General features: G+C 53.0%; 1 protein-coding gene across 6 annotated transcripts in view; it reads left to right on the top strand.

Moving 5' to 3' along the window:
- The window catches only part of KLF8 (KLF transcription factor 8), an 88,651-nt gene extending 75,883 nt beyond the window's left edge, over nt 1–12,768 (top strand). For all 6 annotated transcript variants that reach the window (XM_073360691.1, XM_073360690.1, XM_073360693.1 and 3 more), the window contains 4 exons: nt 250–802; nt 4,041–4,143; nt 4,552–4,694; nt 9,923–12,768. In XM_073360691.1, the coding sequence (XP_073216792.1) occupies nt 250–802; nt 4,041–4,143; nt 4,552–4,694; nt 9,923–10,104 (981 nt within the window). In that variant the 3' untranslated portion in view covers nt 10,105–12,768. The remainder of the gene's footprint in view (nt 1–249; nt 803–4,040; nt 4,144–4,551; nt 4,695–9,922) is intronic.
- Nucleotides 12,769–27,124: the final 14,356 nt, after the last annotated feature.

Raw genomic sequence — 27,124 nt, 5'->3', positions numbered from 1 at the left:
GGACATTTGGGTTCAGTTCCTAGATCTGCTGGGTGATCTTGGGAAAGTCACTTCCCCCTTTCTGTGCCTCAATTTCCCCATGAGTAAAATGGGGGACACTGGTATTTCCCTCCCTCCCAGGGTGTGGGGCAGTTTCTCCCTTCCCAGTTGCTGCAGTGCCTCCCAGTGGAGGGCTTGGGAAGTGCCATGTGCTGGCCTCACTCAGTCCACGCCCCGGTGCCCTCATTGTTGATTTCTTGTCTCTCCCAGGCTGCAGGCTCAGTCCAGAGTAAGGTGCTGCCCAAGATGAGCTCCTCATCACTGCTGGAGGACAGCTCCATAGAGCCCCCGGTGCTGCTGACTGACATAAAGACGGAGCCTCCTGAAGAGCTGCTGGCCAGCGACTGCAACCAGCCCCAGGCCGAGCCCGTGGACCTGTCACTCAACAAGCCCAAGGTGTCTCTTCAGTCCTCCACCCTGCTGCCCTCCTCCATCAGGTCCTCGCCCATGCTGGTGGCACCACCCATCCAGGCCCCTGTGGTCTCCATGTCACCCACGGGGCTGGGCTCTTCGTCCGCCATCCCCGCCGTGCTGTCCCCTGGCTCCATCCTGGCCTCCACGCAGGGCAGCGGGGGCCAGCAGATCCTGCACGTCATCCACACAATCCCCTCGGTCAACCTGCCCAGCAAGATGGGCAATCTACAGACCATCCCAGTGGTGGTGCAGTCCCTGCCCGTGGTCTACACCACCATGCCCACAGACGGAGTCACCGCCGCCATCACCGTGCCCCTCATCGGCGGTGATGGCAAGAACGCCGGATCTGGTAAGGGCTCACTTCCCTTCCCCAGGGCTGTGGGTTGGGATTGAGGAGTGTTGGCAGGATTTGAGGAGCATCAGCAGAGATCAGTGGGTAGGGGAGCCCAGAGCAGGAACCACTGGGAGATGGGGGAGCGGGGTTGTGGGTCAGGCTTGGGGAGCCCAGGACTGGACTAGCAGAGTGAAGCAGTAGCTTGGGATTTGAGGGATATTGGCAGAGCCGTGGAGGGATCCCAGAACTGGCCCAGCCATGGACAGATTGGGCCATGGAGACTGGACCCCTGGAGATGGGATCCTTCCTGGTTAGGGCTTAAGCATGTCAGCTGGGGGCATCGTGGGGGAAGATTGCCCTGCCGCTGACCCACTTCCGTGGCAGAGCTGTCCATCTGGTACCTTTCACCAGGGCTAGCGTCATAAGGCAGCAGCCAAGCCAGGGCTTCATAAGGTCCTGTTGGCTCCGCTCCCAGAGCGTGATGAAGCCCATCTGTCTGGGTGTGGGAGGAAGCCTGGCGTGCCGGCACTGCTGCAATGGGCAGGCATCATGTGGTGCCCAGCGGGCAAATGCCTTGCCTCCTTCCTTCGCCTGTAGGTGCATGATGCTGCATGACGCTCCCCTGACCCCAAGTGGCCAGTTGTGGTAGGTGGGCGGTCCCTTCTCCACGGGCTCCGAGTTCAAACCCAGCAAGAGGGAGCAGGGCTAGGTGTCTAACTCCATGTTCCAGCCGGGCTTGCGTCAGCCCTGCCGTGTGCTCAGTCACTTCCCGGGAAATGCAGCATGTGCTTTGGAAGGCAAGGCCCGGCCTGGCGATCGGAAAGGCTGTTGGGTGTCCCAGCTGCACTAGCATAGTCGGGATCTGCTCTGCTGGCCCGTCTCTGACCAGAGCCCATGGTGTCTGTGAGAGTCCCATCGCTGATCCCCCCTGCCAGCAGGCCGCGGGCTCGGAGCCTGTGTCCCCCAGCTGCTCTCTCCAAGGCAGTTGGGATTTCCCCCAGTGTATTCTGGATCTCTTCTTCCCCTCCCCCTGCCATTCCTCTTTCCCAGCCTCATTCCCTCCACTGGCCCCGCAGCTCCCTCTCCATATGCCCTAGCCCTGCACCATGTGGGGTGCCAATGGTTCTGCACCGAATCTCCCCCACCCTTTGCACCATCGCCCTGCACCCACAGCATGTGTGCCCGGGAGCCCACCCCTGAGAAGGTGCAGCCACATCAGACCCTGCCTACTGATGTGGGGGTGGGAGGGGGTTTCTCCCTAAAGGCCTGGCTCAGCTGGCTTCCTCCCTGTTCTTTGGGAGCTCTGGCTGCCTGGGAGCTGCTCTCTGGGGGTATGGGGCGGCACTCAGCACCTGACGCTGGCAGTTCAGTGTGCCCGGGACTGATGGGACTGGTCAAGGGAGGCTCCAGGGGGGGCTCCCCAGTTGCAGGAGAGGGGTGGGTTTGTAGCCACGCTTTCACAGGTGGTCCCTGACTCTAGTTGCCTCAGTGCGTGGGAGCTTGGCTTGGGGCCCCTTAGCCTGTCCAACAGGGCCCTGTGAAACTGGATACCCAGAATTCAGGACCACCTGGGTAGGATGGAGGGGAGGTGCTGAATGGGCTATTTCTTGGCTAAGTGTGTTGGGGGCAGGGTGGTGGTCCTGTTTGGGGGAGATGGGGAGGGAGGGGAGTTTTCCCAGTTGGGAGATGAACATGATTCCTACTGGAGCTGGAGGAAGGGAGTTTCCCTGCTCTGTGTGTACGCTGGGGGTGGGGTTGGGCGGGGTCCCAGCTCTGTGTTTGGGGGATGGGTGCGATTCCTGTCAGAGGCTTGGGAGGGGTCCCTGCTCTCTGTGTGTTTGTGGGTGGGTTTGATTCTCAGCTGGCTGATCAGCACTGGTAGGCGCTGGGTGGTTCCCGGCTGTGGGGAGGGGATCAGCCACCCCTCACAACTGCCTGGCAGGCCCCACTCCACCCTATCTGTTCCAGTTCTCATGCTGCACCCATCACCTTGGGCTCAGTGCCTGTTTCTTTCCCACACTGCCCGGAGCTGCATGGCAGAGCTGGGATTCCTGCCCGGGGCAGGCGGGCCCCCCAGTGCTGGGGAGCTGCCTGGCTCCACAGTCGAGTGGCTGTGAGTCAGTCAGCCGTGGGAGGAGGCTGTCTGTCTGCCCTTCATCCTGGGGAGTGGGGTAAGGGGGGGTTTGGCAGGCTGCCTTCTCCCTCACCACAGGGTGGGGTCTTGACCTCCCCTCCCAGGCCCCCCCTGCGGCCGGCTCCAAGGCTGCTCTGGTTCCAGTTAGACTGGCTCCCCCCACTCCCAGCGCTTCCTGCCTCCCATCCGGTGAGCAGAGAACTCCCAGGCGCTTCCTGTCGGAGGCCCTGGCTGGTTCCCCTCTGGCCAGGGACACGTGTGGAAGTTGGGGGGCGGGAGTAGCTGAAATGAACCAGGAGCGGGGGGAGGGGGAGCTCTTTCTGATGGCTGCACCTATGCTCCAGTGCCTTGCCCAGGGGGTGGGGAGGGGACGAGGTGGTGGGGCTGGGCCTGGGTCTTGGGTCTGGATCCCATGGATGGGCCGGGGAACTGTTGGGCCCCATCCCTGCCCAGGCTGCCAACCCCCTCCCCCAACCCCATCAGCTGTACCAGGTGTCCTGCTCTGGGGTGCGAGCCGGTCCCTGTCCAGCTCTGTGACCGACTCCTGTGCTGGGCGTGTCGAAGGCCCCGCTGCCCCTCAGAGCACGGGTAGGCCTGTCTCAGCCCATTCTGAGTGACTGGTGGGGGCTGAGATGCTGCCAACCCCCTGCTGGCTTGGGGCGCTGCTTCCCGCTAGACAGATTAGCAGGTTTTTCCCCGGAGCTGGGCTCTGGGGCTGGGTGAAGTGTTGTGGGCTCAGGCTGGAAACCTTCCCCACCACTCCAATGCCCTGTCTGTCCAGTCCTCCGCACCCCATCCAGTGCCATCCCCCCGCTGTGCCAGGCAGCTCCCTTGTGCTGCTGGCTCATGTCCCTGTGACTGGGCAAGGGGCAGGAGAGATGGATTGAGAGGGGACTCAGGGCTCCAGTGCTGGGGCGGCCAATGTTACAGACAGCTCTGGGCAGGGGTGAGGTGACCAATCCCTGCAGCCCAGGAGGAGGACCCTGTGGGTTCTAGGTCAGCAGAGGGAGCGTTATCCCATGGTGCAGTGGCTTTGATTCCTGGTCAGAGCTGGGGACAGAGCAAGGGGATGTGGCTCTGGGGCTATCTCCGGTTTCAGTGGGTCTCTTTCCTCCCCAGTGAAAATTGACCCCAGCTCCATGTACCCCCTGGAGATGAACAGTGACAGCGAGGACAGCGTCACGGAGAGCAGCTCAGCCCCCTTCCAGGACCTGCAGAGAGAGTGAGTGCCATCCACACACTGCCCTGGTCTATGGCTGGGGTGGGCCCACTTCTTGGTGATAGAGCTGGGATTGGCACCTGCGTAGTACGGGGCTGGGGGCGGAGAAAGCAAGGCTTGCCTGTTGGGTCTGTCCAGCAGGGGAGGGAGTATCGGCTTCCCCTCCCCCACGTTGATGAGGCTGCACAAAGCTGCTTCATAAATGACTGCCCAGGGCACTGGCATGGTGCTACCCATTGTGGGGGTGGAATCCGGCTGTGGTAGGTAAGGCCATCCCTGGGGTGGAGCTATGGTTCCCTGGTTGCTGCAAGTCAGGCGTAGTCTGCTGCGAGGGGCTGTGCCAGCCCGGAGGGAGAGGGTGGGGCCCCCAGGAACCAGCGCTGTGTGACACTGCTGTCTCCCCCTGCCCAGGTCGCGGTCGCCGGTGGCCCGGATGCAGCGGGCCGAGTCCCCCGACTTGAAGAAGAGGCGGATTCACCAGTGTGACTTCGAGGGCTGCAACAAGGTGTACACGAAAAGCTCCCACCTCAAAGCACACAGGAGGATACATACAGGTAGGGCTCGGTGGGGCAGCCTGTGCCATGCTGCTGCCAGCCCAGGGTGGCTACGCTCCAGAGCCGTCCCACCGCCCAGCCGGGGGACCTCGGTGCTGCGGGGGGGAATCTCCCACGGGCCCATCGCCCCCCCACGGCCTTTCTGCTCACCATAGCAGAGACCAAGGCATGGCTGGGCCGTGGACACTGAGGTCCCCTTACTACTAGGGACAGGATAAGATCAGCAGGGCAGAACCTTGCTGATCTTGCTCTGTGGAGGGGCTGCTCCAGGGCTGACCTTGCACCAGCTCTGAACTGGCTCCAGTACAATCCGTGAGTGGCAGTGCCTGATGGATGAGATTCCCTGCCCCACCCGGGCAGGGGTTTCTGTGTACCAGCACGAAGGTAGCTGCACTGGGAGCTGGTGTGTCCCTTCCTACACAGTGCATTTGGGCTGAGATCCCCAGAGGAGGCAGAGGGCGGGCAGTGCTGTGGGGTAACAGGGAACACACAACCCAGTTTGGCTTAGTTTTGTTCACCTTGGTTTAACTCCAATGGCTAGTGAACCATTTTGTGAGCTCTCCAGCCTCAGAGACAGCACAGCTGAGATCCCCACCAAGTCCTCCCACAAAACCAGAGGTGCCCTAGTTCAGCATTCCTGGGACTCTGTGATCATGCCCTGCATCTCCAAGACCCTGTCCATCCTGTGGTCTGGCAGGAAGGGCCTCTGAGCTTATCTCCACCTTGGCTTCATGCCTCTCTGTGCCCAGCTCAGTGGGCACAGGGCCGTGCCCTGCAGCCGGGAGAGCCCAAATGCCCAGTGACTCCAGTCCAGGGTTCTCAGTTTGGAAAGCTGTGAGCCATGTGCAACCTACTCCAGGCTGGGTTGAAGGGGGCTTTTTAATTAGAGGGAAATTCCAGCTGCCAGCCCTCAGGGTTAATTGCGAAGGGAGCCATGCTGCTCCGGGCTCACAACCTGCCCACAATCTGCACAGGCCCTGACTCTCTCTGCGTATGGTACTGTCCTTGCTCTGCTTGCATGGGTGTGTAGTTCTCAGATAACCACCAGGGGGCAGACGTCTGCCTTCTGGACACAGCTTCCAAGTGCTGGGTTGTCTGTGAAAGCCTTTACAATTGGATTTGAATGTGTGGCCTTGAGAGCTGGGGGGCCAGGGGAGGAGATTCATATCCCCTGGGGGCAAGAGGAGTTTTGTGACTGGGTGCCATGGGCTTCCAGATGAGCTGCTGGAGTGGGCTAGATGAGCTGCTGGAGTGGGCTAACTGGGACATATGGCATGTCATACTGGAGGGATATTGTCCTGGATCCTCTAAGGCATTTAGGCACCTAACTCCAATCGGAATCAATGCCTTTGAGGATCAGGACCATTAGCCCTTTGGGACTAAGAAGGGGATTTATTTTTGCTGACCATGATCCCCTAGGCTGTTCCCTGCTCTGCTTCATGGGGGAGGGCTTTTGTCCTCCTCTAACACACATGTGTTTGACTGAGAATGCAGTGCTGTCCCTCCTGGCTGCTGCGTCTGGCCCCACCCGGCGAGGCCGTAATGTATAGGCCTGCGTACAGTGCAGCACGAGGAGTCACGGCCTCTCCATCCCCTCCCCTTGAGGGGATCAGCTCAGGATGGAGGCTGTTAAATGCACTTCTCCCTGGGCTGCAGAAATCAGGGGGCTATTGAGCCATCCATCCATCTCTTTGCCTTGCCCCCATCTCAGGGCAGCGCCCCCCACAGTCCAGCAGCTGACCTCTGCAAACAGGAAAGCCTGCATACTCTCTGAAGGGGGGGATGGATTTCCCCCCTCTGAATTAGTTGTTCAGTAGGATCAAGGGGTCCCCCAAACTCTGAAGGGGGTTTTATGGGTGTAACTGAAGGCAGGATTGGGACCCTATCCCGTAATCCATGAGGTGCACGGATGAAAGATCCATTCCTTTAGAGAGTCATTGGGAACACTGCATTATAATAATAGAATCGTACAATATTAGGGTTGGAAGAGACCTCAGGAGGTCATCTAGTCCAATCCCCTGCTTAAAGCAGGACCAACCCCAACTAAATCATCCCAGCCAGGGCTTTGTCAAGCCAGGCCTTAAAAACCTCTAAGGATGGAAATTCCACCACCTCCCTAGGTAACCCATTCCAGTGCTTCACCACCCTCCTAGTGGAATAGTGTTTCCGAATATCCAACCTAGACCTCCCCCCACTGCAACTTGAGACCATTGCTGCTTGTTCTGTCATCTGCCACCACTGAGAACAGCCTAGCTCCATCCTCTTTGGAACCCCCCTTCAGGTAATTGAAGGCTGCTATCAAATCCCCCCCTCACTCTTCTCTTCTGCAGACTAAATAACCCCAGTTCCCTCAGCCTCTCCTCATAAGTCATGTGCTCTAGTCCCCTAATCATTTTCATTGCCCTCTGCTGGACTCTCTCCAATTTGTCCACGTCCCTTTTGTAGTGGGGGGACCAAAACTGGACGCAATACTCCAGGTGTCGCCTCACCAGTGCCAAATAAAGGGGAATAATCACTTCCCTCGATCTGCTGGCAATGCTCCTACTAGTACAGCCCAATATGCCATTGGCCTTCTTGGCAACCAGGGCACACTGCTGACTCATATCCAGCTTTTTGTCCACTGTAACCCCTAAGTCCTTTCCTGCAGAACTGCTGCTTAGCCAGCTGGTCCCCAGCCTGTAGCATGGGATTCTTCCGTCCTAAGTGCAGGACTCTGCACTTGTCCTTGTTGAACCTCATCAGATTTCTTTTGGCCCAATCCTCTAATTTGTCGAGGTCACTCTGGACCCTATCCCTACCCTTCAGCATATCTACTTCTCCCCCCATCTTAGTGTCATCTGTGAACTTGCTGAGGGTGCAATTAATCCCATCATCCAGATCATTGGTAAAGATGATGAACAAAATCGGCCCCAGGACCGACCCCTGGGGCACTCCACTTGATACCAGCTGCCAACTAGACATCGAGCCATTGATCACTACCTATTGAGCCCGACAATCTAGCCAGCTTTCTATCCACCTTATAGTCCATTCATCCAGTGCATACTTTTTTAACTTGCTGGCAACAATACTGTAGGAGACCGTATCAAAAGCTTTGCTAAAGTCAAGATATATCACGTCCACCGCTTTCACCATATCCACAGAGCCAGTTATCTCATCATAGAAGGCAATCAGGTTGGTCAGGCATGACTTGCTCTTGGTGAATCCATGTTGACTGTTCCTGATTTTCCTCTCCTCCAATAATCTGTCTGACCACGAGATGGCGCCATTACTCCACACAAATCCACCTGAAGCTGATGAGGCCGTTTGAGCCAAGACTTAGAAAGCCGGCCCGCTCCCAGTCAGACTGAGGCAGGGATTGCACTGCTTGATCCTTTCTGTCTTTGGTATTTCTCTGGTCCACATCACCGCAGCATCTGACCAGCTGACAGTCTTTTACAGCATCCGAGTGCTGTAGGGCAGTGTTGTTATCCCCATTGTACAGCTGGGGAAATTGAGGCACAGAGTGGCTAAGTGACTTACCCACGGTCACACAGGAAGTCAGTGGCAGAGCAGAGAATTGAATCTAGCTGGGCCACAGCCCAGGCTAGTGCCAATCTTCCTCTCCATCTTCTAATGACACTCTCTGCAGCCGCTCTCCGACTGAACCTACTTCAGCGAAGGCAGGCAGAATGCGAGTGTAGCTCTCCTAAAACCAACAGGGAGAGCTGTGGGATAGAGGGAAGGGATGGAGTCTAACCTGAATAGACAGTGCCATGGGGGGCGTGGAGTAGAGAACTTTCCTGCACTGGCCAAGGAATGGCTAATCAGCAGGCCTCTTCTGTCACGGGTTTCTCTGGCCCTAATAAGCACATGGCTCTGCAGTATAGTTGCTAAAATGGCAAAACCTGACATTCCAGTTGCTCTGCTCCGTGCATTATCTTCCTAGTGAACTGAGTCCAGTTCTAGGTCTCTGTCCACACAGCCATAGCCACTTGGGTGCGATTACATCTATGGATCATGCCAAGTGTTTTAGCAAACAATGTATTTTGAACTTTGTGGGGAATTCTGAAAGCGTTCCTTGGCACTGTTTCTTTTTCATGTCCCCCTGCCTGAGAGCTGCTTTGTCTCAGTATTGTGAGCCCAGCTGGAGAGAGAGAAAACAAATTCAGTTATAAACCTCCGAAAATAATCAAAAATATCCATTTCTATACAAAAGGATGTCGCCCTGCTCTCCAGCCTACCCCCATTTCATATCATGGGAGAGGGGCTTTGAACAGCACTCGGATGCTCTGAAATGCTTGCGTGGCATGCGCATAACCCCTGCAGCCAAGGGGCATTTAACTATTGCTCCCACCTCTGCCCTGCCAGCCTAACAACACTCATAGCAGCATCCTCTTACCCACCCACACAGGTATCCTAGCAACCCAGGCCAGTATCCTAGCCACCCCTCCAGTATCCTAGCAACTCCTCCAGCCCCCAGTCTCATGGAGGCTCCTCCCCCTCTCCCTTATGCCAGCAATAATAACAACCCTCTGCAGGGGTACATGGCTCCTTCAAGCCAGGATTGCCTAGGTCTTGACAGAGCCTCCTGGTTTCTCAGATAGCTCTTCAGGTTTAGACTCGAGCTGGCAGACCTACAGCATGAGGTGATGGAAATGCCAGCCCAGAGGCGTTCCAAGAGGGTTATAGCAGTTTTTGTTGTGGATTGATTTTTATGTTGTTACATCTGCTTAGCGTCAATGACTAAATACCATTTTGGAGAAGGGAAGTTTTTGTTAAAGGTTCAACAGCCTCCCACCTTCCACCAAGCCACAGCATGCTCCGATTGCTTCTACCTCCCTGAGGTCTTCCAACAGAGCCAGGAGAGAGCAGACATTCCTAGTGCTTCCTGGGGGGGCGGGGGGAAAGAGGCAGGGCCTGTGTCCTCACCATGTGACTGTGCAGCAAGGATGGAGCCCTGATCTAGGTAAATGCTACTGTAATGCACCTAATAAATAACTGAGATCAGGCATTATTACTAATTAAGAGCCTACAGGCCTTAATATCTGATCTTGGTTAAGGCTTGTAGGTACTGCTGTGATGCCCCTTGTACGTAATAATGCCTGATCTCTGCTGACAGCCATAGGTGATACCATAATGCACCTAATAGATACTGCCTAATTTGGACGGAGGCCAGTGGGTGCTGCCATAATAGGTAGAAGTTTGATGTGTGCCCAAGCACTGAGCTGTCCCCTCTGCTCCCTGTGCAGGAGAGAAGCCGTACAAATGCACCTGGGAAGGCTGCACCTGGAAGTTTGCCCGCTCCGACGAGCTCACCCGGCATTTCCGCAAGCACACAGGCATCAAGCCCTTTCGCTGCTCGGACTGTGACCGCAGCTTCTCGCGCTCGGACCACCTGGCCCTGCACCGCCGGCGGCACATCATGATGTAAGGGGAGGGCCTCCGGTTCCTCCACTGCCCCCCCGCCTGCCCACCCCCGCCTCACCAGCCACAGTGGAGAGACTGCGAGACGGGAGGCACCGTCCCCAGCTTGATTCAGCCTGGCAGCAGGCTGGATGCCAGCTTGGCACCTGTGGCTGCCCACACCTGAGAAAGCAGACCTCCTACCACACACATGAGAGCTAGAATGAGGCTCTGGAGAGATGCCCTGCTCCTTCTCTTCTGTTCTCCTCCCCTTCCTTCAGTGGCTGGAAAGCCCCAGGATTCCTCGAAATGGCACCCAGCTCTTCATCTGGCTTTGATTTTTTTTTTTGCACATTGCCTTCCCCTCCTGGGTCAGGAAACACCGTGGGTGTCCAGCACATGCGTGCACAGCCCCAGCACGACCCTGGCCTGGGGGAGTGAATCAGACTGGCCGGACGGCGTCGCTGCAGGCAGAAGGCTGCTGCTGGGGGTTGGATTGGGGGTTTGGCTCACGGCGAGGGGCTGGCCGTCTCCTACCCACGGGCTGATGCAATAGGGCTCCGTTCCTGTGAAGCTGGCACTGCCATCTCTCCTGTTCCACGACACATCAAACGTGGCTTGTCCTAGCTGATCCCTTGCACTCCCTGAGGTACTGCTGGCATTGGAGAGCGCGCCTGGCCTTGGCTTGATCTCTGTCTTTCATGAGCACATGGGCAACTGGCCGTTAGCGAAGAGGCCTCATTACTTGAGGACAAGGGGCTCGTGGTGTTACCTGAGGAGGGAGGGCCCGAGGAACAAAGAAAAGGGAAAACTTTGCGGAACACGGAACTGTGATGATTTTATCTGATTTTAGGGGGGGTGGGTTGGGGACCCTGAATTCTGCCCACGCTGCAGAGCCAAGGAATAGGACAGTAGATATGTTTCTAACTTAAACCTAGCAGCCTGGACACGGACTGTTGCATTTTTCTATTGCTCGTCTGGCCTGCAGAGGCTGAGCCGGCCCCGTGCTGTGCGTGGACTCATGGGGCTCTGTACTGGATCGTTTTGGACTTGATCTTGGGGGGGCTGCGGGGCTGGAAATACACACGTCCGTGCACAGTTGATATATATATATATTTTTTTTTAAGAATTGCTTTTCCCCTTCCCTTCTGCAGGGGCAGAGCTAAGAACTTGCTGCTTTTCCAGATGCGCCTTTTTGTGTCTGCATCTTTCTCTCTGGTGGATTTGAGTTTGGCAAATGCAGGGATGGAGTGCGCCTGCCAGACAGCCTCTGTGCCGCCCACGGGAGAGGGGGCGAGTGCAGTGGCTGGAATTGGTGGGGGGAGGGAGACGGGAAGGAGAAGATCGTCAAGATGAGGCAAATCGGATCCTCGTCCTGCCACCAGCCTGGGCTAGGGATCTGGTGTTCCAGCTAAAGCGAAGAGTCTGCCAGCAATCCTGGTATTGACAGGATGTATATGCTGAAGGGGAGAGACTGGGGAGTCCCGTTAAATGTTTGGTGCTGCGTGTGGCTCTGCTTATCACATTGTTTCCCCTTTGCTCCCCAGTCCGGCTCAGCGCTGAGTTCATGTAGGCCCCGCAACTGCATTTCACTGTGCAGATTCTCTTTCTTACTCGCGTCCCTTTCATTTAAGAAGGCTCTTGATCCATAGGTGCCGACTCTGTGGGTGCTCCAGGGCTGAAGCACCCACTTAAAAAAATAGGGGTTGCCCAGCAGCTGCAGGGCCTGATTAATCTTTTGTGGGCCCTGGTGCCTGGACCATGGCTCCACCTGTGCTCCACCCCCTGCTCCACCCTGAGGCCCCACTGTCACTTGGCCTCTCTCCCTCCACCCCCCTCCGAAGCCCTGCCTGCTGCTCGCACGGGAGGCAGGGGGTGGAGAGGAGCACCCACCCGCAAAACCAAAAGTCAGTGCCTGTGTTTTGATCAACTCGCCACCCACTGCAGCTCCTTTGCGCCTCAGTGGAACCTGGAGCCAGTCCATAGCAGGGGAGGAAGAGGTGTGTGGCCACTATCCGCCTGCGGGTTATGCAGCGAGATCCCAAGCGCTGCCTCTGACGCAGGTCAGCCCTCCTCTGAAATGATCTCCCCAGGCATTGTCCCTTCCTCCAAGGGCGTGAACAAGTCTTTCTGCATGAGGGAAAATCCCACAGGGCCTGCTGCCCTTTCCAAAGCTTGAAGCTTCAGGACAATTGTTTAGGGTGAGGTTCCAGACAGGCTGGCATTTGAAATTCCATCTGGGTCACTTTGCAGCTGGCAGCTAGCTCCATGGGGAAGTAAACTTATTTCATCTGAACTTCAATCCTCAGCCTACCAGGAACACAGATCTGCCTAGACTTTTCCCATCCCCCACATTCCTGTTACCTGGCTGGCCTCAGTGTTGCCAACTCTGGCTGTATTTGGTGTTTTTCTTAAAGCTGCAGGTCCTGGACTCAGGTGACAATCTCAGCTTTCATTGAAGAGCAAAGTTTTTCCTATCTTCCTGGTTGTGGAGCAAACTTTGAACATGTGACCTCTAAAGGCTCCAAGTGAAAAAAGCCGCCCCCCCCCCCCCAAATCGTGTTTTATAAAAACCTCATGATTTTTGAATGCTCGGGGTTGGCAATACTGAGATGAGATCTGGGAAGCTGACAGGCCATGTGTTTTGATTTTAATTTCTTCAGTCTGCTGTTTCCTGAGCATCCGTGCAAAACACACACGTACACACATGCAACAGAGCACAACAAGAAAACGAGGAGGGCAAGAGACATCACAGGGAACGGTAGCTCCCTTCTGTCTGAGCAGGGCAGGCTTTGCTTTGGGATTTTTACCATGAAATATTTTAAAATCTTGAGCTGTGAGATATTTGTACAAAACTGTTTGACGTTTTTCTACATGGGAATAATACGGAAAGTAGATGCATTTTATTGGTGTGTGTCTTGCTTTTAAAAAGAGGCTTTTTTGTCTTTTGGTTGGTGGGAGGGAAAAGGCCGTAGTTTCAATCCAGTAAAAACAGATCCCCCTTTCTTGGTTCTCGGCGTGATCTCTATAAAGGGAAGAAGTTGTCAAGCACTGTTTTGGGTTCCAAAATTTAGATTTCAACACCCCCCCACACAATAAATAAATAAAAAAGGCTTTTACAAAACTTAAGAGCAATAGATCTATTTCTATGGAGTTTTAACAATATAAATCTAAAGAAAATAGCATTTACATTTAGAATTTGGAAGTATTTTGGAAGTAGAATTTGGAAGTAGACATTTGAAAATTTCTTTAAACAAATAAATCCCTCCCTTGAAGTGTTTGCAGCCCAAACATTGCAGGGCTGGGAACCCAGAAGTGAAACTGACTTCCTGAGTTGGCAATGTTGAGACAGCGAGAACTGTAGATGGCCTACAGACTCAGATGATATGGGGAAGAATGGGATGCTTCAAATTGCCTTTGGATACCATGATCCGAGATGGTGTTAGTAGCCAAGATTACATTATTAATAGAGTTGGTTTTGTGAAAAAGTTTTGAAATTGTTTTCTTTTTGCAAGGCTCAAAATGAACCCATTTATTTTCACTATTCCTCTCCCAGGCCCCTCAATTTGTCTTTTTCAACAAACTCATTTTTTCCCATTCCCATTGAAAATGGCAGGGGGTGAGGAAAAGAAGGGGAACAAAAGAAAAGGAGAAAAGTAAAAGTAGGAAAATCATACATTTCAAATAAAACATCCATGAAAAGTTTCCAGAACATACAATTTTTGGACATGCACAAATTTTTGGGATGCAGAACAAATTGTGACTAGCTGTAATACACAAACATTGAAAGATGGTGTTATTGATGAGTTGGTTCTTAGCTTTGCTCAGTTGCTCTATTCCACCCTCCTCTCCTTAAACTACTAACCCGCTGCCTGCTGGATTCAGTAGCTAGGAGCATGCAAAGACAGACTGCTGGAGGCCTCACTGCCCCGTCTACACTACGAAAAATAAAATAATCAGGAGCCTGATTTTCAAAGTAGTCCCCAAGCCCACCCACACTCCCATGGATTCAGTTGAGTTGTGGGTGCTGAGAATCTCAGACAACTGGGCCCTACGGGCCAGGGCCCAGATCCTCTAAAGTCTTTAGATGCTTTTCTCTCATTGAAATCAATGGGTGTTAGGCCCCTAAATACCTTGGATAGTCTGGGCCCAGATCCTCAGCTGGTGTCAATGGTCATAGTTCCATGGAAGTCAATAGACCGCTGACAGTTTTACACCAGCAGAGGATTTGGCCCCTTGGGAATGTCTACACTGTGATTAAAAACCTGCAGCACCAAGTCTCAGAGCCCACCCCCTTCGCGGGGTCTCAGAGCTCGGGCTCCAGCCCTAATGTCTACACTGCAATTTTATAGTACTGCAGCCCGACCTCCATGAGCCTAAGTCAGCTGACCCAGGCCTGCTGCGGCCATGTCGTGGGCCTTTTATTGCAGTGTAGATAGACTCGGTGTGTTTAAACTGTTATGAAATATGATTTGTTTTAGTGCGGATTGGTTTTTTGCCTCTTTACACTGGGGTGGGGGGAAGGTTAAGGCCCCGGGTTCTTGTCTAGATATTTACCAGGGTTAGAACTGAGTTTCTTGCCCTGATTATAACTCTGGGGTTTTTCTGTGCCACGTGGGAATGAAAATACCAGTCAAGATTTTCAAAAGTCACTTTGGGTGCCTCAGTTTTTAGAATTGACCAGCTTTAGAGTCCTTTTAAAGGGGCCTGATTTCCAGAGGTGGGTTTTGAGCACTTCCAAGCCCCTTTAAGCTGTCTTGAATTGGAGCCCCCCCAATCACCCTGTTTCCAACACACTTGGGCCCAAATCAGACTTACCAGCAGTGATTTGAAACTTTGTTATGTCTGTAGACAGGGCTTGCTGCACCCCGTCTGCGCCAAGGCAGAGTAGATGTGTGCTGTTTAGGGTATCGTCTGTTGGCATGCCTGAACAATCAGACCGTGCTTTCTCCCAATTTGAAGCCAGCTGGGGTACTTAACTTCTGCTTCCGCTTGCACATGGCTCAAAAGGGAAAATGCAATGGAGGGGGATGAGGCAAACCTGGCGCTTTCTCAGTGGCTGTGTGAGCTGGGGTTGAGCAGGTCTCCTGCATCTTCTGATCCAGTATTGCGTCTCTGACTCAATAGATACATGACCGGGAAATTAGAGCTTGCAGAGGTGTGAACTGCCTCATCCATCCATGGGCCATTAACTCTGAAGTAAAAAGAAAAGGAGTACTTGTGGCACCTTAGCGACTAACCAATTTATTTGAGCATAAGCTTTCGTGAGCTGCTCACAAAAGCTTATGCTCAAATAAATTGGTTAGTCTCTAAGGTGCCACAAGTACTCCTTTTCTTTTTGCAAATACAGACTAACACGGCTGCTACTCTGAAACCTGTAACTCTGAAGTGATGACATTCAGCGTAAGCATCAGTGAACAATGTCAGTGCTGGTTACTTGAGCTGCAGGAACATCCAACCACAATGGGGTTGTGGGTGCAGTCTGAGCAAAGCCCCCACCACTCCTATCCTACCCCTGTCCCACCACAGAAATTGGGTGAGGGCTGGATCTTTTGGGGATCACACTCTTCACATGTTGTGGTCCAAATGTGAGTTGCATGCGATGGGACTTGAACAGGGGCAGATCCCCTTGGGCCCAGATTCTCCCAGGCATTTAGTATCAATGGAAGTTAGGCGCCTAAACATGTGTGAGGATCTGGGCCTTTCTCCAACTTTCACTTGGTAAGACCATTCTCTCTAGTGCTTAGAGCAGAAATGCAGGGCTCAGGACTCCTGGTTCTATTCCCAGCTCTGCCGCAGACGTGCGGTGTGACCTTGGGCAAGTCATTTTTTCTCTGTGCCTCAGTTTTCCCCATCTGTCAAATGGGGATAATAATACTTAACCTACCTCACAGGGGTGTTGTGAGGCTTCCTTCGATATTTGCAAAGTGCTTTGAGATCCTTGGATGAAAGGTGCTATGAAGTGAAAAGTATTATTATTTTATTTTTAATATTAAATAACTTATAACGAAGTGCGCGCGTGCCGTGGGCTTGTGTGGGCTGCAGGCGATGTGAAGGCTGCAATGATGGACGCTTAGTGCAAGTGGCATGTGACGCCATTCAAAACCCTCGCCTTTCCAGCTGTGCATCATACTGGCTTCCTGGGTCTGGTGCTTCCCAGACAGCTGAGAAGCTGCAATGGGACCGCCACCCCCAGCAGCTCAGACCTGATTCCCCAGCCCTGCCCCACTAGCTGCCTCTGGCATCATCCGCCCTGAGAGAAGCACCTCACTGAGCTTGCCTTCAGCGGGGGGGTGCTTCGTGTAAATCTGGCCCCTCACTGTTCTCTGTCAAGGACCCTTTATGCCCTAGTTGTTGGCATCAGGGGAGGGGGCGGGTATGTAAATCAGCTCCCCAAATTCTTGGGTTTTGCTCTTATTTTTGGATCAAACCAAAACCGCTCTTCCACCACCTCCAATTGGGTTGTGTTCCCAGCCCCGCCTGGGAGATCCTCTTGGCCCTACTGGTGTGGCATTTAATGTGTGTTTTTACTAACTGGTGATCAGAGAGTTAATGGCACCAGTGAAACATGCTGGGAACGCAGATTTGGCTGGCTCTGTGTTGTCGCGACTCTGGTTGAGTTTTCTGTTCATGGTTAGTTCTTTCCCTGCGCGCTGTGGATTTGTTTTAGCCGATCTCTATCTCTGCATCCTTTCTGCTGCTGCTCCTTACCTTTCCCTGGGTCCATTATTTTAGTGATGTGTCATATGGAACACAAGCCCACCCTGCAAACGGTAAGTTCAGTAGTGGCTCTGAGCCAGATCCTAGCCCTACAGAAAGACTGATTGGAAGAGTAAAAGCCTGCAGTAGGTTTGCATGACCAAGCAATCGCTCCTTCCCCCGCCCTCAACCCTCTTTTGGGGCCTTGCTCTCCTACAGCCCAGAGAAGATGAAGTGGTTTGGATGGGATGGTTGTTGTGACCCTGTGTATTGAGTGATCTTATCCAGTTTGATTGTTGTACTGTTTTTTTGTTTTTTTTTTTAATTAATAAAATGGTATTTTAAACTTGGGAACGTTGTTTTATTTTTCCTTCCAATGGGATCTTAGCCCTCTTATATCCCCAGCTACGGGGATCTACTTCTACAGACATATTGGGACTCCAAACTTAAGGGCACATTGATCACAGCTGCACTGCCTGAGTATCCTCCCAGCATGGACTAAGCTCCCGAAGTCCTGTCCTAGTATGCCGTGGGCACATCCCAAACCCTGGGAAAGAGGCCCTGGGAGCTGGCTGCCCCTTTGATAGTTTCAAAGGATGTTGGAATACTGCTTCCTACCCCCCAGCCAGGCTGCTGATGGCTTCATTTTCCATAGAGGGCAGGAATTTCATTTCCAAATGTCTTTCTGGCTTCATACCTTGATCCTGAGATGCACTGAACATCTGTTCGTTATTGTACAGTAGTTTTCTAGAGGCTCCCTCCAGGACTTTGCTGTAGGTGCTGAACATACACATGGCGAGCAAGTCCCTGCTCCAAAGGGCTTACAGGCTAACTAGGCAAGACAGGTGCAGGCTAGGAAGGGAAACTAAGGCACAGAGTAGGGAAGGTCACACAGTAGGTCAGCGGCAGAGCTCTCCTGAGTCCCAGGCCAGGACTCTACCAAGCGGCTCATGCTGCTTCTCCCAGTAACATCAGTGGAAGCTGAGGGCACTCCACGCTGGGTCGGGCTTGGGCCTGCTGTTGCCGACACTAGGATATCAGCTCATTCAGAGGAGCCCCCAGGACTGAGCACCTGCAACTCCCCTGGATGTCCATGATAGTGCAGCCTGAGCAGAGACGTGGGGATTTGGCTGCTTCCCCTTTGGGGATGATCTAGGCCAAGCCCAACCTCCATCCCTTTACAGAGACCTACCCGCTGTCTGAACCCCCATCCCCCACATGACTGCCTATAATTCCCCCTCCTCTGCTCCCGCTGGGGTATTCTAGCGGTGATTGGGGTGGAGACTGGGCCTCCCCATCCTGTAGTGTCAGGAGCCCCATTCGCTCCAGCTGCTTTTCCCTGTCTCCTCCCGCCCCATCAGGCAGGCTGCGCCATGGCAGGGCAATCCAGCCTAACGCAGGACTTGCTGCTCTTCACGGCTGGGGACCGACTCTGGCAACGTCTTCGTTCCTGCAGGAAGTCAAGGCGAAGTAGCATTCACAGCACCTTCCGGCTCTTTGCAGGGCTGAGAGACACTTGGCTGCTGGGGACTCTGGGACACCACTAGTCTCTGCTCTGAGGGTCTGTCGGCACCACAGCTACAGCCAGGGCTGGAGACCGGCTTGCGGCACGGTTGTCTGCTGTCCTGATTCCAACACTGCCCCGTCCTCTAGCAAGGCTGGAGTGTACAGGCTGGGCCACCACCAAGATTTTGAAAAAGAGTCCCCCCCACTGCTACTGCTGGGGCAGCTTCAGCAGTGCTCCGGCCAGTGGGCGTGGGGTAGGGGGCTAGGGGCCGTTTGCTCACCATGCTGTCTGATCTTAGGCTCAGGGCCGGCTCTAGGATTTTTGCCGCCCCAAGCAAAAAGAATTTTGGCTGCCCCTGCTTTTTTTTCGTGCCCCCCCCGGCTCCGCCCTGACTCCGCCCCTTCCCCAATCCATGGCCCCGCCTCCTCCCCCGGGCGTGCCGCATTCCCCCCCTCCCCCATTGCTTCCTGCGGCTCCCCCACCGCAACCCAACGACCCGCCCTAGCTCGTCTCCACTCCACCACCACCTCCTCTCCCGAGCGCGCTGCCGCTCGGCTTTTCCTCCCTCCCAGGCTTGCCGCGCCGAACAGTGGCAAGCCTGGGAGGGAGGGACGGGGCAGAAGCCGAGCGGTGGCGGCACGCTCAGGGGAGCGGGCGGAGGCGGAGCGGAGGCGAGCTGAGGGCACGTTTCTAGGGGCGGCATTGCCGGCGCCGAAAGGCCGTCCCTAGAAATGTGCCGCCCCAAGCACCTGCTTGTTTTGCTGGTGCCGAGAGCCGGCCCTGCTTATGCAGAGCAGGCTTAGATGGTACGGTGGTACCTGGGAGGCACAGGGACTTTCCACCCTTCCAGCTACGGCTGGTGCTGAGCTGCCGGGAGCCACACCGGTAAACTTGCAGGGTGGGGGGGAAATCTAAGAGTAGGCAAGGCCAAAGTGTCCTTGAACTTCAGACAGGCCATCCTGCGGGGACATGGTTAATATCCCCTCTGTGCTATGAAAGGGGGCAGGGGACGTCACTGACTGTCACAGAGATGGAGCCAGTTGTTTTCCACTGTCCTCTCCCATGAACCAAGCCAGATGGAGAGGAAATATGCAGCCTTAAAAATGATTAATAAGGCTAGTCCCACTCTCTGCAGATCTCTCTCCCTTCCTTCCAGCCGAGCCCTGAGTCCAGGGCATCTGGTTTCACTAGGCACGTCCCATCCCATATGCCCTGGGGATGAAACCCAGTTTGGCAGAATTAGCTTAAAAGCTGAGATAGACCCGAACCCTCAAAGCGTGGATCTGAATGTGGTAAACTTTGAATTCAAGAGCCCATCTTTTATTTAAATGTGGGTTAGGCCAACCTCCATCAAACCAGGCTTTGGCCTGTGCCTGTCGAGCACAGGCTAGACAAAGCATCAAAGGAGTGAAGGACTGGAACAGCCTTCCAAAGGAGGGCAAAAACCCTAACTGGCTTCAGGACTGTGTGTGATAAGTTTATGGAGGGGATGGTAGGACTAGACTGCCTACAATGGCATGTAGCCCATCTGCGACTGCCAGCAGCAAATATCTCCAACAGCTGGTGCTGGGACACGAGATGGGGAGGACTTTGTCTTACTATAGAGAATTTGTTCCCAGGGAGCTGCCTGGTGGGTCTTGCCCACATGCTCTGGGTCTAACTGATCACCATATTTGGAATTTTCCCTCGGGTCAGCTTGGCAGAGACCCGGGAGTGGGGGAGGGGTTCACCTTCCTCTGTAGCATGGGGGCACGGGTCACTTGCAAGTTTGAACTAGAGTAAATGGTGGATTCTCTGTAACTTGAAGTCTTTAAACGATGATTTGAGGACTTCGGTAACTCAGCCAGACGTTAGGGGTCTATTTCAGGTGTGGGACGTTCTGTGCCTGTGATGTGCAGGAGGTCAGATTAGATGCTCATGATGGTCCCTTCTGACAAAGTCTATGAGATTCTAAACAATTCAGTCCCACGTGCTCTGGCTATGGGAGAAGAAATATAACCCCAGGCCTGCTCCTGCGGCTCTGTCTCAGCGCAGAAGGGACCGAACGGTCTGAATGTTGCAGAAGTTTTTGCCATAAATATCCTATGAAATGGGTGGGTTCTTTTAAACGCTTTTGATCTCTGTGCCCAACACTGTAATAATTAATGATCATTCTTTGCCCGTCTCTAAGGGCTTTTCATCAGTGGATCTCAAAGCACTTCACAGATTAAACAATAACTTCAGGATTCAGTAGTCCACTATGGGGGACTCTGGCAGATCTTTAACCTCACATGCAGCACTGGCTACCGGGGATGCAATGTTATCCCTATTTTATGGAGAGGGAAGCTGAGGCAGGGGGAGCTCAAGCCACTTTCCCCAGGACCTAGAGGGAATCAGTGTCACAGCTGGGATTAGAACACGGGGCCTCCTTGTAGCCCACTAGACAACATTTCTGTGCAGCATTCTGGCCGCTCAGGTGCTGGGTTGGCTTCAGCATCCCACTCCCAGCCCCTTCCCCAGGAACCTGCCAGCTGAGTGCTTATGAGGCTGAAGTTGCTGGTAGCTGATGCTAGGGTGACTGGAAAGACCCCATCCCTGCAAGGGCAGAGCCAGCTGCCTTGGCACAAGTGGGTGGGAGGGGCCAGGTGAGGGAACTGAAGGCAGAGCACTTACCACTAGGCAAACTGTCCAGCCTGAGACCCAACTGAAATGAAGCTAATAGGGGCAGGGCAGGCCTGGCTCCAGCTGCAAGAGGTTTACACCCAAAGTCTCAGTCATGGCCAGTGATTTGTGGGTACATCAATTCCGGAGGGGGAAGGGAGGGTGACTTTCAGAAGTACCATGCAACCCCCATGCCCAGTGACTACAACTGGATCCAGGGTTTCTCCATGCCTTTTAAAATCCAGCTCTAGGTGGCTTGTAGCATTGCTCTCAAACCTCTGGCCACAGGTAACCGTGCTGGCTTTAAGGTGTGACTGATGGCGGTAGCAGCGGGGGAGGGTATGCGACCAGCGAGATGTGTCTGGCAGATCCTCAGTGATTCTGGGAAAAGCTCCTCCGCCCCAGAGGATTGGGGGTGTTTGTGCTGGGCTGCTCGGTTAGGAATGTCTGTGCTTGTTTATACAGTGGAGCTCCTTTGTGTGTGTTTCATAGCAAGGGGTCCAGTGCCCACTGGGGACACTGCCATGGGCCTCCCTTGAAACCGCTTCAGCCTGGCGATGCGAGGAGCTGGGGCTGGGGTCAGGTCCGGACCCAGAAACAAACTAAATATTCAAGATTCCAAAGAAGTCCTTGAAAGCCCTTACAGATAAGAGAAAAGGGTCGTTCCAGCCGCCAGCCAAGTGCAGCAGACACACGGCTATTGCTGTGGCTGCAGCCAGAAGCTTGGCAGGGGATGCAAAGTGGCAGGAGAGGCCTTGCTGTTGAGCTGGCTGGCTGGCTGTGTCAGATCCTTGCTCCAGCTGCCAGTGGTTGCAAAAGGCTGATACAGCAGCCCAGGACCAGCCAGGCACAAAGCCCCCACCGGCTGTGTGTGTTGGAGCTAAAGGCAAAGGGAATTTTAAAAATCAGCTTTTATGGAGAGCTTGGGATTTGTTTCCCACTCGGCATCTATGAATTGCCCTCTTACGCTGCCAACCCACTGCCAGGTAGCCAGGGGGAATCACAGCACAACAGACTTGTCGAATCCTTGTGTTTTGTAAGCTCTCTAGCACCTCCACCCAAACTACATTGTACCTGCCTATGGCGTCTTAAATATCGGACCCTTTGGCCAATGGCTCCTATTTCTCTGTGGCTACATTTATTTGCAGGAATGTGTGTGCATGTGTATGTTTTAGGATTCCTACACAAAACTAGCGAAATAGAGCCATTTGTTGTGGGTGGGTGGTGTGGTTATTGGCCTGGGCTTGGGAGCACAGCATTCCCCGCCGGCGATGAACCCAGAAAAGCTAAGTGGAGAATGCCCAACAAAGCATGGTGGTGATGAATTTCACCTGTGAGCAACTCCTTGGCTTGTTCCTCAGCAGAGAGCCACTTCCTCTGATGTGCTGGCTATCCGAACGCACTTGCCAAATAGCTCTTGGCCTGTAGCTTGCCCATGAGCGAGTATTCAGTATTTCAAATCTGAGCTGCTTTGATTGGACACACAGCTCCCTCGATAAGTTTCTACTCCCTGACTGGCTATAGGTACCCATTAGGATCAGGTTTCCACTGTGAATGCTCACAATTACACATTTGAAATTTGCTTTCTCTGACTATTCACCAAGAGCTGCTTAAAACAGGCTGTTTCCACAGGCCCTCTAGCCAGGAACCACATTTGCTTGAGGCATGGTGTTGAGGCCCCTCCCCATTGACTGGGTCTGGCCAGCTTAAGGTCTTGATCTAGCCCCAAGACACATCCAGCATCTGCAGAATGCACACTTTTGCTTAAACCCCCCCAGCTACATTTCCATGCAAACTGAAGCCAAGTGTAACCGATACAGCGATGTGGGCTGACAGCCTGAAACAAGAGCTCAGAGAAATACATACTTTCCTCTTTCAGCTTGGTTAGGGTGCTAATTCTTAAGCTTAGCAGTGACACTTTAAGCACCAGGTTTTCAAACACTTTAGGTGAACAGCAGTGCATTCAAAATGCACAGCTACCACAAGAGTGTGTGCAAAATGGGTAGTTGCAAAGGGTAAATGATCAAACCAAACACAGGGATAACTATAGTCCTAAAAATGCCCTGCATCATTTTTCCCTCTGAACGATGCTGACTCCAACAGTAACTTTGCTAACTGCAAGGTCAGTTTCTCTATGCTCTGGCTCTGTCTGCAGACTGCACTCTTGGGTAAGGTACAGATCTCTCATCTCAATTATTATTTCCAAGGAAGAATCTGAACTCATCACCCTTCCCTCGAATAACCATCAATTTGTTTCCCTTTGGTGACCCCTGGTTTGTTCTAAGGCCATAACGCAACTCCTCCAGCCTCTTTCTTCAGCTCAGCTGTTCTGGCCCCAGAACTAGCGGGGGGCAGGAGGGGGGTGTCCGTGTGTGCATGTGTGTCCATGCATGCTGGCAGGACAGTCACTCCAGCGTGATGTCAGGCAGTGGGATGCAGTTTGGGGCAGTTGCTGAGCTGCTGGAGAGGCCAGTTCCAGTTGGCGAAGACAATGGCAACCCTTTCCTCAGAGATACCAGCAGGGAACCCAATTGGGTTGATCCAGTAGATCGCCTGAGTTGACTTCTCTCCCAGTGGGTGGAGTCCATGACCTCCTTTTTGGGGTCAGTTCCTCTGGAAACAGGTTCTTTGTGTCCAGCTTTGCTCCCTGTTGACATTATGGAACAGAATCGCTCTAGCTGGGACACAAGATCTGCTCCCACCCCAGGCAGACAGGGCCGCCGCAGGAATCACTGACTGTTAGCAGCCCAGGCCTAACAAATGCTGAATCTCCTGACATATCCCTGATCATGACTAGCTCCTTGGTGTGTCTCCTGGACCATCTTTCCCATCATGTACCTCAAAGCGCTTTACCATCTGTTCAGTGGGTGTGATTGGGACACCATTTGCAGTGCGCCAAAACTGAGAGAACTTTATTGGGCCTAGAAAATTTATGAACAATGTTGCACGCTCTGCACCAGCAGATGGCGCTCTTTACCTTAACTAAGCTCTTTGGGTTAGGGACTGTCCTGTTCTGGCTGTGCAGTCGCAGGCACAATGCACACTCCTGGAGCAATGTAATAGAGCTATTACATCAGAACACGCTCCCACTCACAGCTCTGCCTGGGCTAGAGCTGGTTGGGAAAAGGGGAAATATATTGTGTGAAAAAAAAATTACAATCATTTTTTCTGTTTCGTTTGAAATTTTATTTCTTGTTTTTGAGGGGAAAAGTTTGAAATGAATGTTCCCCAACTTTCTCGTGCCTTTTAACTTTTCTCCCCCCTGCACTGGGATAAAGAGGCGTGTTCATTAAAATTTTTGAAAAAGTGACATTTGTTTTCCTTCCACCGAAACAAAATAATTTTTTTCCCTGAAAATTCTTCCTTTAGAAAGTCCAGGTTTTCTTTATTTCTTTTTTTTTTTTTTACCAAAATGAAGGAAACTTTTATGAAAATGTTCACTTTGATCCAAAAAGCATTTGCTGTCAAAAAAAAAAAAAAAGAAAAAAAAAGTTCAGAGGGAAAATTTCTTTTATACATAACTCCCATCCCATTGTGTACTTCAGTTATCACCGTGGCATCTGAGTTCGCCCACCGGTGGAGGTGTCATACCAAAAAGCACAGGGCTCTGGTCACAACTCTCTGTGAAGCAAAACCTTCTGCAATGGCCACCTAGCCAGAGGAGGAAGAGCTAGGCAGTATAAGGAGCTCAGCTGCGGAGAGGAGTTAGGAGGAGTTTCCTCTTCCGGGGAAGGGCCTGAAGAAAGGTTCAGGAATTGGGATTGGTGGTGGCGGGGTTAACTCCTGTGGCGGGGAGGGTCCTAAGAGAGGAGCCCCAAGCTGGTCTGTGTAGAAGACCCATTCATCCAAGGTAAGCATAAATAGCAGCTGATCTTCTTTACAGAACCACGGAGCTGAAACAATAGGAGCATCACCAAGCACAGGTAGATCGCAAGGCTTGAGTAGAAATTGAACTAAGTAGCTCAAGGGGTTTTCCTGGGGACTGACATGGAGGCTGGGGCATCATGTGAAAGAAGCAGAAGAAAGCCAAGGCCACAGCCACAGAAACACTGGTAGCACTGTCTCAGGGTCCCACTAAAGAGAGTTTTGGGGCAGAGTGTTGGCTGGAAATAAGCTTGGAGCTGTGAGTCGTATGGTCATTCTTTTTGTTTCCTTGAACAGCGCACTTTATATGTTCTTTATAAATAAACAAGATGGTGTCAAAGAAATACTTGATTCCATCACCAGCTTCTCCTCTCAACCACAGGACCTTGAAAATCAGCCAACTGCTTGGGTCAAAAAAGGTAAGGCTTTGTGTGCTGGAAGCTGGTCAGATGGCAGCAGCTCAGGACATGTCAGAACTGCCCCTAGAGGACTGCTGGCCTGCAAGAGAACTGGCTTGAGCAGTGGCGGCCCCCCAGGCCATTTTCTCCCCAAGGTCATAGGGGTTTTTGCTTCCAGAGCAGCATTTCCTTTGTCAGACGCACTAGCCCCTTCCCTGCCCCCACCCTTTAATAGCATTTCCAGCCTCTTTGCCTCTTCTTTTGCTTTCTTACCCTGATGAAACTTAACACTATGTACATGGTTGTCAGGACAACTGGTAAACAGCGTGCTGGATGGACTGGGAGGAGACAGGGCTCTGACGAGAGGCTTGTGTTCTCCATGGGAACCAATATTAGATAATGGGCTCTTCAGTCTAACAGACAAAGGTATAATAAGATCCAATGGTTGGAACTTGAAGCTAGACACATTGAGATTGAAATGAGGTGTACACTTTTAACAGCAAGAGGAACTGATCATAGGAAAATTTACAAAGGGTTGTGGTGGATTCTCCAGCGCTGAAAATGGAAAAGTCCAGATCTGATCTTCAAACAGGAGTTTACTCCTGAGGACATTCTGCACCAAAAAATTAAAAATTCTTCACACAATATTTTAAAATTCTGCAAATTTAATTTGTCAGATAAATGTGGAGGCTCCAGCATGGCATTAGGGAGCAGAGGGCACTGGCTGCACAGAGGTTGGAGATCACTGTGCAGCTCCCCCCATCCCAGACACAATGCTGCACCCAACCCAGACACAGCGCAAGGACTGGGTCTGCCCCAGAAATACCCCAGGGCCTTGCCCCTCCGTGGCAGGTGCATCAGGTGTGGGCAGGCTGGCTCAGCAAGGCAGGATCAGAGTGTGGAGGGCCTTAGTGTGAGTTGAGAGGGTTCTGTGTGGGGCAATCTGGGTGTGGCAACTCAGTGGGGGATCCGGATATGTGGGGGGATAGAGCTTGGCAGGGAGGTCCGGATGGGAGGTCCAGATGCTGGGGAAGTGGGGCTCAGTGGGCTGGGGATCCAGGTGCAGCTGATTGGGGCTCAGTGGGGATCTGGGTGTGGGTGGCTCATCGGGGTGGTCCAGGCACGGGCTCATTGGGGTGGTCCAGGTGCAGGGGGGTGAGGATTGGTGGGTGTGTCTGGGTATGAGGGGGTCTGGATGCATGGGGGTTGGGTGGATGTACAAAGATCCCTCGCCCTCCAGCTGAGGAGCGATGGGTGCAGGAACTGCAAGTGGGGTCAGGGGGAGTTTGCAGGGCTTCCTGCAGCTGGGGGAGAAATCGGGGCAGGGGGGTGGGTCTGACCCAGCCCCGGATGCCGGGCAGGGGAAGAGGAAGTCCCATCCTGCTCAGCCAGGACTAGCAGCTGAGCCCAGTGCAGGGTAGGGAGTTGGGTCTTCCCCAGTCCCACCCCCTGCCCCACAGTGATTTACCTCTCTGACGGCTGCCCTGGGCACCCGAAACACACTGCTGGAGAGGGTCGCATGACCGCTCTTGTCTTGTGGCTTCCCCTTGCTTCCCTGTCAGAAAGCCATGATAAAGAGAATGCACTACAGTACTTGGATGAGGTGAAATGAAAAACACTATTTCTTTTATCATTTTTACAGTGCAAACATTTCTAAAAAAAAAGAATATAAAGTGAGAACTGCACACTTTGTATGCTGTGTTGTGATTGAAATCAATATATTTGAAAATGTAGAAAAACATCCAAAAATAGTTAATACATTTTGATTGGTATTCTATTCTTTAACAGTGTGATCAAGCTGAGATTAATCAAAATTAATTTTTTTGAGTGAATTGTGCCAATTAACTGTGATTAATCAACAGCCCTAATTCATGCTATAATAAACTGAGGAATAATGAAGATCAGAAGGCTAAGGGTGACTTGATCTTCCTGGAGGATTT

This window comes from Lepidochelys kempii, chromosome 9, assembly GCF_965140265.1.
Source record: "Lepidochelys kempii isolate rLepKem1 chromosome 9, rLepKem1.hap2, whole genome shotgun sequence".
Classification (NCBI taxonomy): domain Eukaryota; kingdom Metazoa; phylum Chordata; order Testudines; family Cheloniidae; genus Lepidochelys; species Lepidochelys kempii.
The sequence above is the reverse complement of the archived record's forward strand: the minus strand, read 5'-3'. Positions and strand labels throughout refer to the sequence as shown.